We start from the raw sequence: 15,658 nt of genomic DNA on the forward strand, positions 1-15,658 counted from the left end.
TCTCATAACATTTTAATGGCCCCAGTGTGAGCTGGTGGCTTACAGGCTTTGTTTTATTTGAATGTTAACTTAGTTGAGCATAAACTATATGACCTCAGCAAGCCACTCAATCCCTGAATTCCAGCTTCTTCTTGTGACAGGTGACCTACTCCACAGATCTGCTGTGAGGACTCTGAGATGGTGCCTGTGAAAGCTTTAACTCAATGCCTGGAAGAGAGTAGTCAATGCCTGGAAGAGAGTAGCGTGCTCAAAAAAACATTCATTTCCTTTCTTCCTGAAGCTGATAGAAGGTATTTTCTAGAATTCCTTTATTTGTAACTTCCAACTTTCAGTGGAAAAGGGGAATCAAGACAAAGTAATAACTTATAAAAATCTCTACCGTTTCAGGAATGTGGCAACGGGCCCTGAAAGGTTCTCCTGTGTAACTCTACGACCGACTTCACACTCTGCGCATTCACACGCTTAAGTACCCTTCCTGTGAACCCACGGCTGGGAGAAGCCTGTAAACCAGCCATTCATTTTAAAGCAAGCAAGCCAGGCCCTATGACCGGGGACTCCGGCCTTCAAACACCAACTGGGACATCCTCTGTGATGGGAAGAGCATAGCCACAACTTTGCAGAAAGTAGTCATCTCATTAATTTCACCCTATCCCTGAGAACACACCGTGAGTCACCGAGGGAGAGTTAGGACATTGAGGTCTGATCCCTGGGAACTGTAAGACAGCCCACAGCACAGCATCCTGTTGTTTGGGCGTGTCATCAGCTTCCAACTAGATGAATGACGCTTTTGTAAGGGGAATTCTGATGAGTTCTGACATAAAGCTGTTTGCTTTGTGGATATTTAAAACATAGCCTACCTGTAGCCCTCAAATATGCATAAATCCCTTATTGTCCCCCTGAGCTCCCCCATGTAAGCCAGTTTACAAAATGAGTCAGCTCCTATGAGGTAGAAATACCACTGACCACTTAAAGTGATGCTGAAGTGACTTATTTTGCCAGAGTCGAAGCCATTGATTCACCCATGTACAGGTGGTCAAAAGGAGCAGTCATTTTGGTGTTCAGAACAGATTATATAGCAGTGAGGTAAAACAAAGGAGGATGATACCCTAGTTCCCCCAAGCATAAAAAGAATAATTAAATATTATAACACCCTCTTCACGCATCCATTCATTACCAAACATTGATTAAACGCCTGCTTCCTCCCACCTTCCTCTCCCCTTATCCCTAAATGGAGACAACGACCTTGAAGGGCCTTTAGTTTGCCTGTGATTGAAAATGCATCCTGTCTATAAGCATGTGTGAGAAATAAATACCTTTTGAATATATTGAGCAAATTGGGAAAAAGACACTGTACCCTTTCAAATTAACATTATATTAATTAAAAAAAATTAACTCATCCTGTTCTGGCATATTAATGAGGCCGAGAAGTCACTATTATCCATTGCTATTAAATGAAAAATTTTAGGAATAAAGCTCATCCAACTTATTTAGAAATTGGCTAAATAAATGCAGTTGCACTTAATTAGCTTTTAATTTGCTTCCTTGCTTGAACATAAGGAGTGGGTCCCACTGCACCCTGACCTTCCTGTGGGCATCTTGTTTCAGCCGGTTGATTAATTTTGAGAGCCAGCTTGGATTCTGGAGACGAGTCTTGGCGTCCCCTGTTCTGGCAGGTGTTGTCACTTGTCATCTTGAAGCATCTTCCCGTTAGCTATGGAAGAGTGACGGGTTAAGTTCTGTTTAAGATGCATTAAGTCCAGTGACAAACCAAACAGGGTGTGGGGTTGTAATTAGTCCTGGTTGGGAGGGGAGAGTGTGTGATGGTAGGATAGTGGCATGTTTGGTGTTATAGTCAGATCGACACTCATCGTGGGCAAGCAAGATGAAGGAGGGACGAAGTGTGGGCTGGTATGACCAATGGCTTTGAAGCTGTCAAGCAACCTTCTTAATAGACTAAGTACAGTACTGAAGACTTATGATTTAGCTACCAAACTACTAAACTTTCTTTATGAGGGTGAAGGCTTCTCAAGAGACAATTAATCTGTAGATTCACAAGGTGTTCTAAGGCAAGCTGGTCTGTGGCAAAGAAGCCAAGGAGATTGGAGAGAGAGCCCCACCCACCAGCAAGGATATATAAAAGCTCAGGAGCCTGAAGTGGCATTCACAATTCAGAAGGTAACTTCAGCAAGGTACCTGCAGCCCTCTGTCCGACATCATGTCCTTCAACTGCTCCACAAGAAATTGCTCTTCCAGGCCAGCGAGTGGACGCTGCACTGTCCCAGTGGCTCCAGTTGCCACAGCTTCAACCACCGAAGCTGACTGCCTGAGTGGCATCTATTTGCCCAGTTCCTTCCAAACTGGCTCTTGGCTCCTGAACCACTGTCAGGAGTCTTGCGAGCCCACTGTTTGCCAGCCAACCTCTTACCAGCGAACCTCTTGCGTCTCCAGCCCATGCCAGGTGACTTGCTCTCGACAAACCACCTGTGTCTCCAATCCCTGTTCAACTACCTACAGCCGGCCGGTCAACTTTGTTACCAGTAGCTGTCGGCCCCTGGCAAACATCTCTACTGTGTGCCAACCAGTGGGAGGAGTCTCTACTGTCTGCCAACCAGTGGGAGGAGTCACTACTGTCTGCCAACCTTCCTGTGGGGTCTCCAGGACATACCAGCAGTCCTGTGTGTCCAGCTGCCGAAGAACCTGCTAAGCGTGTAGGAGCCAGAGAGGGAATCGAGACTCCATGACCTGCCAGCTGTGCTTCCAGGGTCTTCCAGCATGCTGCCTGCCTCTGAAGAACTCTTCATCACTGACCTCTATGCCGACTGTCTGACTGCTGGCTCCTAGCCATGCACACGCTGCCTTTGGGACTCTAAAGTTTTTCTGGCCAGCACCAAGCTTATTTTAAGGGTTGATCACTGGTGCTGTGTATGCCTCTGGATATTTCCAGAAGCTTTACTACCCATGCCCCAGTATCTCATGCTTTTGACATGTTTTGACCTTGCTGCTGCTGTATCTCCTGGATTCTGCTTTTATGTCTCTGAAAAAGGGACCTTGTCTAACTATGTATTTCTCAATAAACCTGCATTCATTGGCACTGCAAGCAAATGTATGTCTCAACAGAGTTCTTTATTTGCAAGGGTTTTTGCTGTCTATGAATCATCCTTTGCTGAGCAGGGATTGATTTTCTTTTCTGAGCCTAGAGTATGGGCTTAGTCATTGTGCTGCGTGACCACCCGAGGGATTATCTTATAGTTTGCTTGTTCAGAGAGAGTCGTCAGCCTGTGGTGAAGTAAGGGCTGTGGGATTTCTTGGAGTGACTTGTCCTCTATATTTTTCCCAATTTTCAGGGGCTCATGGAATAACTTCCATGCAGGAAAAAGAAAAGTTACCTGGGGAACCAGGTGCATCAGACAGTTGTACAGTAAATGGGGCAGCAGGATCAGGTAGAGGTTCAGTCTTAAGCAGAGGACCACAGTAGAAACCTTTGCCAAAGATCCCTCCATGATCAGCTGGGATGAAGGAAGAAGGAAAAGGGAGGAGAAGTTGGTTTCTAGGCCCCAAGATTCATTGCATCAAAAGGGTATTTCCAGCTTTATACTCCCCTCACTCGCTGTAGCAGATTGGTAGACTTCCGCTATTGTGGATACCAACTGATTGGTAAACTCAGAGCTCTGAGTAAATTAAAGCTCCGTGTTTTAGTAAATCTGGGCAGGAGGGACTTAAAAAGAAACTTAAAAATATGTTGGTTTCTTTTCATACACAGAGCCTTATTTCATGCCTGCTCTGCCCTGGAACCCATGTACTAAATAAAACAAACCATCTGGATGGGTGAGGGGTTGACGTGCTAACTCCTTTTGCCTTTTTTTAGTAAGTGAAGACTGGCTACCAGTTGGTTTGCTTTTGCCCTTATCATCTGTTATGTCCAGAAAGACATCTCTATTTTCTTTTCAGAGGTGCTCAAGGCGAAACAGAAGCAGATGATTACTGCAGAAAATGGAGACATAGGAAGTGCATGTGCCTAAATGGTTTTCTTATTTCACTGATGGTTTTTCAGAGACAAAATGTATCAATGATTTCTGTATAGATGGAATACCTTTAATTTTTCCTATTGCTGACTCTACTCTTGGGATCCCTCAGTAGATTATGCTCATCTGCATGGCTCACAGGAATATCTCGTCAAAGGAAGACATGCTTTTTCCTCTAGTTCCATGCTCTCTCTTTTTGAAAGAAATACACTGGCTTTCAGAAATGCTCTGGTTTATTTTCAAATACAGATCACCAGGGGAACTCTACATGGCCCTTTCAGAGCTGTTGTTTACATGACTGTTATTTATTTTTTATTTTAGTCACTTCACATATATGACTTTGAAAATTCAAGAGTTTTTCAGAGGTTGATGGACTTTTTAAAAAAATGTTTTTGTTTTTTACTCTTCAGCTTTCTAGATTTTACTAAAAAACATAAGGACAAAGATCCTTCCCTTTCCTTTGTTTAGATGACTAATCAGATCTAATAGATAAAGTTTCTGTGTTAATAATATATAATAACATAGACTTTATGGTTGGATATGAATAAGATTTGCTTGGGCTATTTAGTGTGATAGTGTGAACATTCAAGGATGTTGTAGCTATCTTGCCAAGCTATTTCCTTTCCTTCATTTCTGTTTGGGGAATCATCTTTTTTGCTATTAGAGCTATTCTATTTGTACTGGAACTTTGAAAGTTTTTTCCATTCTTTGCCTTATTACATAATAAATTATAAAGTTTCCAAGTTTGTCTTTGAGAATGGTGTTGTAAAAGATAGGGCAGTGATGATTTCTTTCTTTTCTTCATTTGGGGCCTAGAAATGCAATTTGTATCCAGTATCTCATAGCTGCAGGGAAGGAGTATAACTTTTTCTGGTTCTGCCACTTGGGTGCAGGTTTGTTAACATTTCTGAGTCTTACTCAGCTTATCTGTGTGTGAACTGGAGATAATGATAGTATCTCAGGCCTCTGTTTTCAGAAATAAATTGAGATGATATTTGTTAAGCCCAGGTAGCAGCTGCGTCATCCTGTCATTTACTATTGAAGTGAAATTAACTCTACCTCATTTCCCTGTTTGTTGGAAGTCCTGGCTGCTCCAAATATCCCTGGGGAATCCGACAGTAAAAGGTTGGGGGAAAATGTCTAACTTTTTTCTTATCTTCTCTGTCTCTGAGCTTCTACTTTAAAAGAATTAGGCCCATTTTATGGATTTTCTTCCTATTTTATGGTCTGTTTCTATTCAGACAACAGTGATTCAAACATTTAACATGACTTCCTTTCCTTGATTTTCCCTAAGATCTACTTACACAAGGCATTTGTGGGTCTAACATACTTTGTTGAAAGTTTGGGGACACAGAGAACATTTATACTCCAGTGATGAAAACAACTTAAATTTGATTTGAAATTTTTTTTATCATGGGAAAATATATATAACATAAAAGTTACCATTTTAAGTATTTTCTTTTCTTTTCTTTCTTTCTTTCTTTCTTTCTTTCTTTCTTTCTTTCTTTCTTTCTTCTTTTTTTTTTTTTTCTGGAGATAGGATCTCACTATTTTACCTGGGTTAGAATGCAGTGGCATCATCATAGCTCACTGCAACCTCAAACTCCTGGGCTCAAGCAATCCTCCTGTCTCAATCTCCCGAGTAGCTGGGACTACAGGCACATGCTACCACACTCAGACAATTTTTCTATTTTTTGTAGAGATAGGGTCTTCCTCTTGCTCAGGCTGGTTTTGAACTTCTGACCTCAAGCAATCCTCCTGCCTCAGCCTCCCAAGTCTTAGGATTAAAGGCATGAGTTGCTACATCCTGCCCATTTAAATTATTTTAAGTGTACATACAATTCAGTGGCATTAAGTACATTCACGATATCATGCTGATATCCATTTCCAGAACTTTTCATTGTCCCAAACTGAAGTCTCTTGGCCATTGTCTCCAGGGCATTGTCTTCTTCAGCTCAAAACCAAATTTCTCCCTCTCTCCCTCCTTCCTTCCTTCTCTCCCTCTCTCCCCTAATTAGTACCTCTAATGTTTCAGCTTCTGTGCTAAGTGCTGGTTATGCAGTGGCAAACAAAGCCATTATTATGCCTGCTGTCATGAAGCTCATAGTTGGGTTACATAGAGCAAATTCACTGGTTCTTCACCATTTTCTTCTATATGTTCTCCTTAAGTCTTCACCTTTACTTCCAAATGCTTTACCTTTCCACTCCCGTGCATATAAGTGTGTGCCAAGGTGCTACATCATGCAAGTTCTCTGTAAATGGTGGATATTCTACCATTTTTCTTATATGATGCTTGCTTATAATAAAACACAGTGAAAGCTGAAAGCATAACCTACTTCTGGACTTTAATTCTGACAACCTAAAGATGGTAAGACTCAACAGGATATATTGAGATTTGGTCTAAGGGCAGGAATGAAGAGTTGGCACATTGGGACATAGGCCGAGAGAGATGTCCCAGAATAACATTCAAAGAAATTTTGAAAACTGAAATTGACTATAATATAATCTATGAATTAGACATGATTTGTATTGCACACTTCATATTATAAAACAATTATGATTGCAAACCAGTACCTATCAGCACAGGTAAAAAAACTACTATAAGCAAACATAATTGCTTTGTTTAAGTTGTTCTGTGCCTTATTTTAAGACTAGATGATAAAGGTGATGAGGATATGTAAGAATTATGTTAATGATAGTCCTAGTGTCTTAAGAAAGACAAACGATTACTCTTGATCAAGAACAGAATATCAGGGCAGGGTTTGTCTAGTGATGTGTAGATTTCATGGCTACATACTTACTACCACAAAAAGTTTACTATTAAAATTTCTTCATTTTAAAAAAGACATTACAATTTCATTATAATTTTGGGTCTGCAACTCTGGCGCCTAAACCACCTTTTCCCTCCATTAAACATATTTTTTTAAAAAATGGTAATGTAAGTATTTTTAGGAACACATCAGTTGCATAATGGCAGAGAAGACTGTTTCACTAAAATGAAATATTCTTTTGCTAAAACCTCTCATCATAATTTTTGCCTCTTGGTTAGTGGTGCCACCATCTTCCAAGTCCTCTAGAACCGAAATCTTGTTATCAGTTTTTCTCCTCTTTTCCCTTAACTTCACATATTTAATTAAACACCAAGAGCTATTCCTCCTCTTCTTTTTTTAGCAACAATAATAATTCTTTTGATTATTTTATTAGCATTTCCTCTATCCCTACCTACTGTGGGCAGCCATTGCCTTATAGGGTGCTCCAATAAGCCTTATACGTAGGGTGCCATGTTGCTTTAAAGAGTGCTCTAATAAGCCCGTAACTGACCTCAGTGTCTCTGTCCTTCCTCATCCTCTCTGTTCAGCACTGTCAGATCTATCTGGTTTAGTTTGCTGGGACTTTCATTACAAAGCAGCACAAACTGGGTGAGTTAACAGATTCAATAATCTGTGCATCTTTCCTTTTCCATGGCAAGTGAAAGAAAATATGGAAACAAAACTCACTAGAAAGTGAAGCAACTTTATCCTAAAGATTACCCCATCGGCAAAAGTTACAATTATAAATCCTGAGATTAAGGGTTGCATTTATTTTCAAATTGATTTGATTAAAATGAGAAAAAAACCTCAATCTCTTTGTTAGCTGTTGCCAAGATATTAATTCATTGACTCTTCCCTGATCTCTGCATATGATTCTGGAATGAGTTTGAAAAATGCTTCTTTTTAAAGAAAAGCCTGAAAATGGTCTGCCAAGTATATATATGTAAAATTCTTCTGGAAATCAGAAATTTTGGAATTGGACAGCATTGTTTTAGAAAAGTCACTGGACTTGGAGTCAGAATCTGGTATTGAATTCAGTTCTACGACATTGACAGTTAAGTTGTTTGACCTCTCAGTCTGTCCCCTCCTGTATAAAATGTGAACGGTAATGCCAACTTCAAGTATTAGCTAAGGTGAGGCACATTAATATAAAAGATATGTTGTGGAAAGTTCCAGTAATAGAAAGAACCTGTACTTTGGATTCTAGGCATTGCTACCACTTGTGTGAGAGAGACAAGTACACTTGTGTGTACTTGTCCCATTAATTCTATTCCTATGAATTTAATTCATAGGAACTAATCATAAATGTACATAATTAGCTATCTTGAGGTATTTCATTGTATGCTTTTTATTATATAAAAAAACATAAATGTTTTCCAGTAATAGAGTGGTTAAATCATGACAATTTCCATACAAATGCATCTGGTCAAACCATACTAAGGATCTGGAAATGCTCCTGCTGTTAAGGGAAAATATGCAATAAATACAACTGTCTCTACCACATTGTTACAATTTTGTGAACCTACATATATATAAAGCTAATGCACCAAGTTGTTACAATAACAACAACAACAAAAAGATAAATACTGTAGTCTTGTGGCTTAACACAATGGAAATTTTCTGCTTATGTCAAGTCTTGGATGGGTGTTCTGATTAGTGGGTGGCTCTTGTTCAAAAGGTGATTTGGGGACATAGGCACTTTCTGTCTTGTGCCTCTTCTAGCTTCGACACACACTACCAAGGTGGCTGAAGAAGGGCAAGGAAATTACACATGGGAGGTTTTTGAGAGCCACCTTGCAAGTGGCCTCCCTGGCTTCTGCTCACATCTCACTGCAAGTTTCCAGTCACGTGGCCGTGCTTATGTGGAAGTAGTTTGGTTCATGTGGTTGAGATGTGGGCAAAAAAAGAAGAGGAAATAGATTTGGCAAACAGCTAGCCTCTGTCTGCCATCCTTCCTAATGTGGCTGTAAGAATGAAAGAGCAAGACATAGAAGTCTGCCTATGGTACTCTATATTATGGAGTACTCTACAGCACTCTGAAAGTGTTGGGTGAATCTCAACTGGGTTTCTATTTCCATTTGCCCATTAAAGAAACCTTGTTTTAGGAAACAGAATATATAGAAAAGAATTCATTTGGGAATGAATTCTAATATATTCAGGAATTTCATATAATGTTTAAGGATCTATCTTTCTAGGTGGCCAGGGAAAATAGTTCTAGAAAAAAACTGAGATGTAAATAATTAACTCTCATTTAAAAGGAGCTAATTCTGGTAATGGCTATAATAATTGGGAATAATTTAGACATTTCTCACTTGAAATAAAATAGGAATTGACCAGGTAACAGCTCCATACATGAAACTAAGGCATGCAATTATTATATTTCCCTCTAGTATACATAAATCACATAATATCATCTGACATTAGATAGGTATGTCCCCTGTTTTCATTATGTAACAATATTTGTAAGATATTTGTGCTGGAAGCTGCCTTAGAGTTAACTTACACAGTCCCCTCATTTAATGGATGAGGAAATAAAGAGGAACTGACTCTTTTGCCCAATAAAACCTAGTCAGTGATGGAACTGCTACATGACTTCCAACTGAGAGTTTTTAATATAAACATGTGGGCAACACTATTCAGATGTCGTGGCTCCATATTCATTCTCATGTCCTGGTGAATTATTATGTAAGTGGATTGGCCGTTGGTATCATGTGTGCTATATCTGCTGTTAGATTCTACTCTTTGACAAGGGCCTGTGCACCTGTTTCATTTAGCAAAAAACTAATTTTTTGTATGTCTAAAATTCAAATGTAACTGGGAGACTTATATTCATATTTGCCAAATATAGCAGGATATACTTAGGGAACCGCTTTTAGGACTTAGCAGGCTGTCTAATCACGTGGGCCTGGCCTACTCCTTCAGATGTCCATCCTGTCCTGTTTGACACGACCCCCGCAGTCCTCAGGGACACAGGGTGGTACCGCAAGGCTCAGCTGGCAGGCAAATGAGCCCCTGAAAACTGGTAGGCTGTTCTAGTTGACGATCCTACTGTTTACCTCCTATCTCATAATCCAGCGCTTATTCTCTTGATCACCTCAGGACATCTTCACAAGATCTTTCCATCCTTCTGCCGTGTCAAATTCTCACTAGTGCTGGCTTTGGTTTTATTGAATACTTTTTTTTAGTATAGGCATATCCCATTTGGGACATACTTATACTAAAAGACTTTATTGTTTATCTGAATTTCAAATGTAACTGGGGTCCTGTATTTTGTCTATAAAATTCTGCCAATATCTTGTTTGATGTGACATTAACAGTGGTAGAGACAAAAGGGTGTGGTAGGGCCTATGTTTGAGCAATTCAGATCCAGTTAATTTAATAAGATTTGTTTGCTTAGTCCTCTCTGACTTTTAATATTGTTACTATGTGCTATGAATCTCTGCTAGAGGGAGGTACTATTAGTGTGTGTATGTATGTGTATATCTATATATACACACATATTAATATATATACATATGTGTCTATGTATACATATGTGTGTATATCTACACACACCATACATATACATAAAAGAACTATGGCATCTTTTTATCTGGGAGCATCTAGTGAGACTATCATTCTGTGAAAGGGATTTTGGAAAAGCCTGGGGGAAGAGTGTAGGGCCAGGTGCCTCAAGGAAACCAACCTATAATACAGATTCTACTCTTTTTCTAATGTGAGATAAGGGTGAGAAGACCAAGAAAGTCACATAAATCTTAAGCATAAAAATGGAAATATCTATATGACTTGCACAAGAGCCAGTGCAGCATAATCTTGATGGATCATTAAATTATTTTATTATCTACATTCTGTAATACGAAGGGTCAGACAGGCTGGCTGATCAAATTCCTCTCTGATTCGAAGTGAAGTCTGCCAAGCTCCAGTGTTCCATATGTGCTGTTAAATTAACATGTCGACGCCGTGTTTTATATGAGTGGCTCTCAATGAAATTCTTCGAGGCTGCCCACATCCATGTGTAATTGAAAATGCAAAATACATTTACGAGCAAATGCAGCTGACTGAGCTGCGTAATGTTCTGGTGGGTAGTTTGGGCCTTTCAAAGTGAGATGTGACATTTGAATGCCAAATAAACCAATTGCAAAACGCCAAAAACCTTTGGCATTTTAGACTAGTTTTCTGATTCTTTCTTTTCCCCAGAGAACTTATTTCTGAGCAGAATCTATCAAGTGAGTGATTTTTCAAAGCTGCTGACTGGTCTCCTCAGGGTCATGAGGAAAATTGATGGTTTAGAATTATGATTAGATCCTCCTCCTACTTCTTTCCTTCTTTCATTTCTCATTTGATGGCTTTATTTTCTCATTTTATCCCCTAAATTTGCATATCTCCCTGAGAAGAAATGCATAAAGTGACCTCAGGACACATACTGAAAAGGAAGTTTCCAGTAACTCGGAGGTGTAATTTACACATTCGAAATCAGGGGGCACTAGAATAACTTTACAGTTTAAACCAATTGTTCAGTTAATTATTCATTCATCCAACAAATATTTATTGAACATCTGATCGTAATTGGACAATGTCTCTCTTTCATGAAGTTTCTAATATAGTAGGGAAGCAGATATATAATAACCAGTTAACAAGAAATACGTCCCGTAAAAGAGAAGCAGATTTAAAGTGCTGTGGATCTATAGAGCTAGTAGAGTCAATTTTGCTCTGGGGTGGAGACTTATGGGAGGGTTTTCCGAGGAAAATAATTTGACCTGGTTCTTAAAGTACAGATGAGATCACGAGGACCAGTTAGGTGAAGGGAGAAATAGTGATGTTGGGTGGGCTAGGGTGAGGGGAGCAAAAGGAGGGTAGCTTCCCATAGATCAAACAGGAAGCCCCAAACTGTGGAGGCACGAAAGCTCACACTGTGTTCAGAAAACAGTGAGGTCCAGCGTGACTCCAACAATGCTTACCGTACTCTGGAGTCAGTGTGGCTCTAAAAATATTACTGTGGGGGAATGGTAAGGAAGGAAGACAAAGTATCAATCCAGAATCTCTATGTTGGGTATTTTGAATGCCATGTGGTGAGTTTAGTTGTTGTTGTTGTTGTTGTTGTTTTTTAGTACAAGTAACAAAGCATCCTGGGAAGGTTTTAAGAGTTCTCTTTACCTGATAATCAGAGACACCAGTGATGCTGGATGCTGGAGGTGAGCTCTGAAAAAACTGGTCCTCAAAGATGGCTTTGAAATTGGTATTTTGGAAGACTGGGTGGATAGTGATGTCTCTCACCAAGAGGTGGAACACAGTCAAAGGGTAAATGAGGTGGGCTGCAGGTAATGATTTTTGTTTGGAGCTTACTGCATTTTAGGCATCGGCAATCATCCAGGTGGATATGATCAAGTGGCAACTGGACCTTCAGGTGTGTCTGCTGTGCTCTTCCAACATGCATTTTTCTGTGAGTAAGGAGATAGATTTGATTAAACACACTGAAATTTATGTGGAGACTGTGTCATGACCATGTTCTATATATTTCTATTGATCACTAGCTGTATCTAGAAAGAAATTCACATGATTTTCCTTACAAATCACTGATGTGGTTTGGATACTGTGGACAAGATGAAGTGTTAGGTTGACTAGCTTGGCAGTGACTCACACAAGGAACAAACTAATAAAGCTGTTGCATAAAGAGTAATCCCTTGAGAAATATCAAAGGTGCATGAGTCTAATAGCTTAGCACTACCCACTCTTTGAAAATATAGTATAAATTTCCTATAATTTGTTGGAAATGTTTTAATTCTTCTGAAAAATTAAGTACATTTCTTATGAGTTAGGAAATATTGCTACTTAAAGTTAGAGAAAGTGATTTTTGAATCCATTAGTATGCATGTTGAGAAGAAAGGTCCTTAGGCAGGAGTACAATTTCTTAATGAGGGAAAGGATATAAGTGTCCCTAGGCAGAAGGTGACATCAAACTCCAGGACTTTGTCCTTCCTTCATACCTTGTCTTTCTCTGGGAACTTGCTCTTGGGCTCGTAAGGGACCGTAACTTGCATGGAACCGTGGTTTTGCAGTTTTGCTGTACAAACTGTGACATAGGGCATAGTGTCAGTGTCTTTCATTCTGATTCATCATTAGGATCTTCTTCCCTTAATGCAAACTTCTGAGGTCTATTGTTTTGGCTCTGGAAGTTATGGACCAGTGACTATGCTATAGCTGTGTCTACTGGCTATGACACTTTGTTCTGAAATCAGCAGCTGTGGAAGAGTTTGCAAGTAGATCCTGAATCTTCACAGTCTTTTTGCCTATACCTTGAAGTCTACATTTCTGCAATATTGTTTCATGTATTTTTGTGCTTGAGTGCTAAGAATCCAGATGATACTCCCTGAGAACATAGTTTGCATAATACTGAAAGATAAAACTATTTTTCCAAATACATTTTTTATCTGAATATTTTTCTCTTCTCTTCATCTTTTTGCTTTTTTAGTTTCTGTGCATAATTTTATATTCCTTAATAAAATTAATGACTCCAGTTCAGTTGACAAGGCTAGCACGTATTGTCATTTATTTGAATTGTTTGATGTAATGCACCTAATGACTATTGCTTATACAAAGAAAAATGGTTATTCCAAAGAGGGCTTGTTGACTAAACATGTTAGAACAGTATTATATGGAGCTCTAGTTCCACGGATTACCAAAAAGAAATAGTTACTTCCTTCTCTCTTTTCTACCCTAAAAAAAAAAAATTCTAGGTAAAATAAATTTGAAAAATGCTATGTGCCTAAAAGTTAAGCTAGTTTTTTTCTTGTAGGTTCTATCTCAGTCTTAATATGCTGATATACATTGTGAATCTAAGTGTGTAATATAACTTGGAAAGTATCCTAAATGTTTTTTTTTTTTTCTAGAATATCTTGAAGGACAAGAGTCCAGTTAAACACAGCTTCTAAAGTCATGCACTAAGGTATACATACCCAATTTGACATGGATAATTTTTGTTAAATTGTGGCTTTGTATGTTAGCTATATATATATATATATATATATATATATATATATTAGCTTTCAGGGTGTATCCGATCTAAATGCTTTAAATAGTCATTGTATAAGAAAGTAGATTTTTCAAATTTCAGAGTTCAGTCTTAGTCTATCTGCTTCCTCACTTTGTCAGGCCAATAATTTCTTATAGTCTCTTTCAACGTGTGTAGTTTATGTCATTAAGGTGTTTTATCTTCGCTCATATAAGCACAATATGTTTAAATAATTGATCCAGATGTGTGTGTATGTGTGTGTGTGCGTATCCTACTAATTTTAATTTTATAATCTTTTTGTTAGATTTCATATAGGCTAACCTTGCATCCTAATACAAAGTTGAGGTTAGCCATTGTTGCTACTTCTTTTGTGAAAAAAAGATATACCAAATTGCCTAGAAAATTATGCTAAAGAGATAAGCAGAAAGAAGCATAATATATTTCAGTATACATGAGTGCAATTAATGTTAAATAAAATTCAAAATAGAGAAGGATTTAGGGAAATATGACAAAATTTTGGAAGTGCACACTGTTTAAAATATGTTGACACTCTCTCATCAATACTTCCCTCATGTGCCTCTTATCTACCTGCATTGACATCACCTTTGCATAGACCCTTATTATTTCATCCCTGACCATTATAAAAACGCTGGCTATGAGGGCTACCTAATTATAACCTCTTATCCAAATTAATATTCTTATTATGCCATTATGATCTTATAATCACACCTTTTGTCTCCTTATGATTTACTAAAATCATGAAGATTCATTGGACAGAACATTGGATTTGGGGTAAAAATTAATACACACACACACACACACACACACACACATATATTTGAGAGCCACTTATGTGCTGTGCAACCTTGAGCAGGTTACTTAACAACTAGATGTGAATCTATTTCTACCTATAAAATATATGCAATAAAACACTTGCTGCCTAATTTCATAAGTTTGCTGTGGGATTTAAATGAAATAATATGTGAAGAGCCTTTGTAAACTCTGAAACAAAACATATATAGAAGGTGCTATTATTGGTCAACAAAGTCTGTTTTTCTTAGGCTGGCCATCATTGCCCTCCTCGACTGCAATTACTTTTCCAGTCTATACTTGACCACTTGCTTGAGTGAACAGGACCAATTTATTCAAAATAGAAATTTATCTCTGAATGCCTTGGGTTTTCAAACTTAAATATCTTTTCTAGTTCCTTTTCCTGCTGAATTTCCTCCCATTCTTCAAAGAGGCATTGAGATGTTATATTTCCACGATGCTCTCAGTATTAGTTTCCTGGGGCCACTGTAACAAATGCTGTAGACTGGATGGCTTAAGACAACAGAGATTTGTTCTCTCACAGTTGTGGGGGCCAGAATTCTGAGATCAGAGTGTAGACAGGGCCACGCTGCCTCAGAAGGGAAAATCCTTCCTTGCCTCTTTCAGCTTCTGGAGACTTTAGATGGGCTCTGGCTGCCTAACCCCAATTTCTGTCCCTGTCTTCACGTGGCCTTGTCTGTGTCTCTGGGTCTTCTCTTTTTTTGTCTCTTATAAGGATACTCGTCATTGGATTTAGGGCTCATCCTAAATCCAGAATGATCTCATCTCAAAATCCTAACTTAATTACATCTGCAAAGACTCTATTTCTAAATAAGGCCACATTCATGGGTGCAGGGGGCTAGGACTTTGATATATATTTTTGAGATTGCTATTAACCCACTACATCTCCCTTGGTCATTCCAATCTGATTTATTTTATTTTATTTATTTATTTTTTTGAGGCATGGTCTTTCTCTGTCTCTCAGGGTAGAGTGCAGTGGTGTCATC

The 15,658-nt window shown here is 38.7% G+C and overlaps 1 protein-coding gene across 1 annotated transcript; it reads left to right on the forward strand.

Annotated features, from left to right (window-relative positions):
- Positions 1-2,159: 2,159 nt before the first annotated feature.
- On the forward strand, positions 2,160-3,097 carry KRTAP11-1 (keratin associated protein 11-1). The gene has a single exon (XM_069472369.1). It carries the CDS (start codon positions 2,216-2,218, stop codon positions 2,702-2,704), a length of 489 nt encoding a protein of 162 aa, XP_069328470.1. The 5' UTR covers positions 2,160-2,215; the 3' UTR covers positions 2,705-3,097.
- Positions 3,098-15,658: the final 12,561 nt, after the last annotated feature.

This window comes from Eulemur rufifrons, chromosome 7 (assembly GCF_041146395.1).
Source record: "Eulemur rufifrons isolate Redbay chromosome 7, OSU_ERuf_1, whole genome shotgun sequence".
In the NCBI taxonomy this organism is placed as follows: Eukaryota; Metazoa; Chordata; class Mammalia; order Primates; family Lemuridae; genus Eulemur; species Eulemur rufifrons.

Coding starts and splice junctions, on each gene's coding strand:
- KRTAP11-1 (XM_069472369.1), top strand. CDS start 2,216: ATGTCCTTCAACTGCTCCACAAGAAATTGCTCTTCCAGGCCAGCGAGT.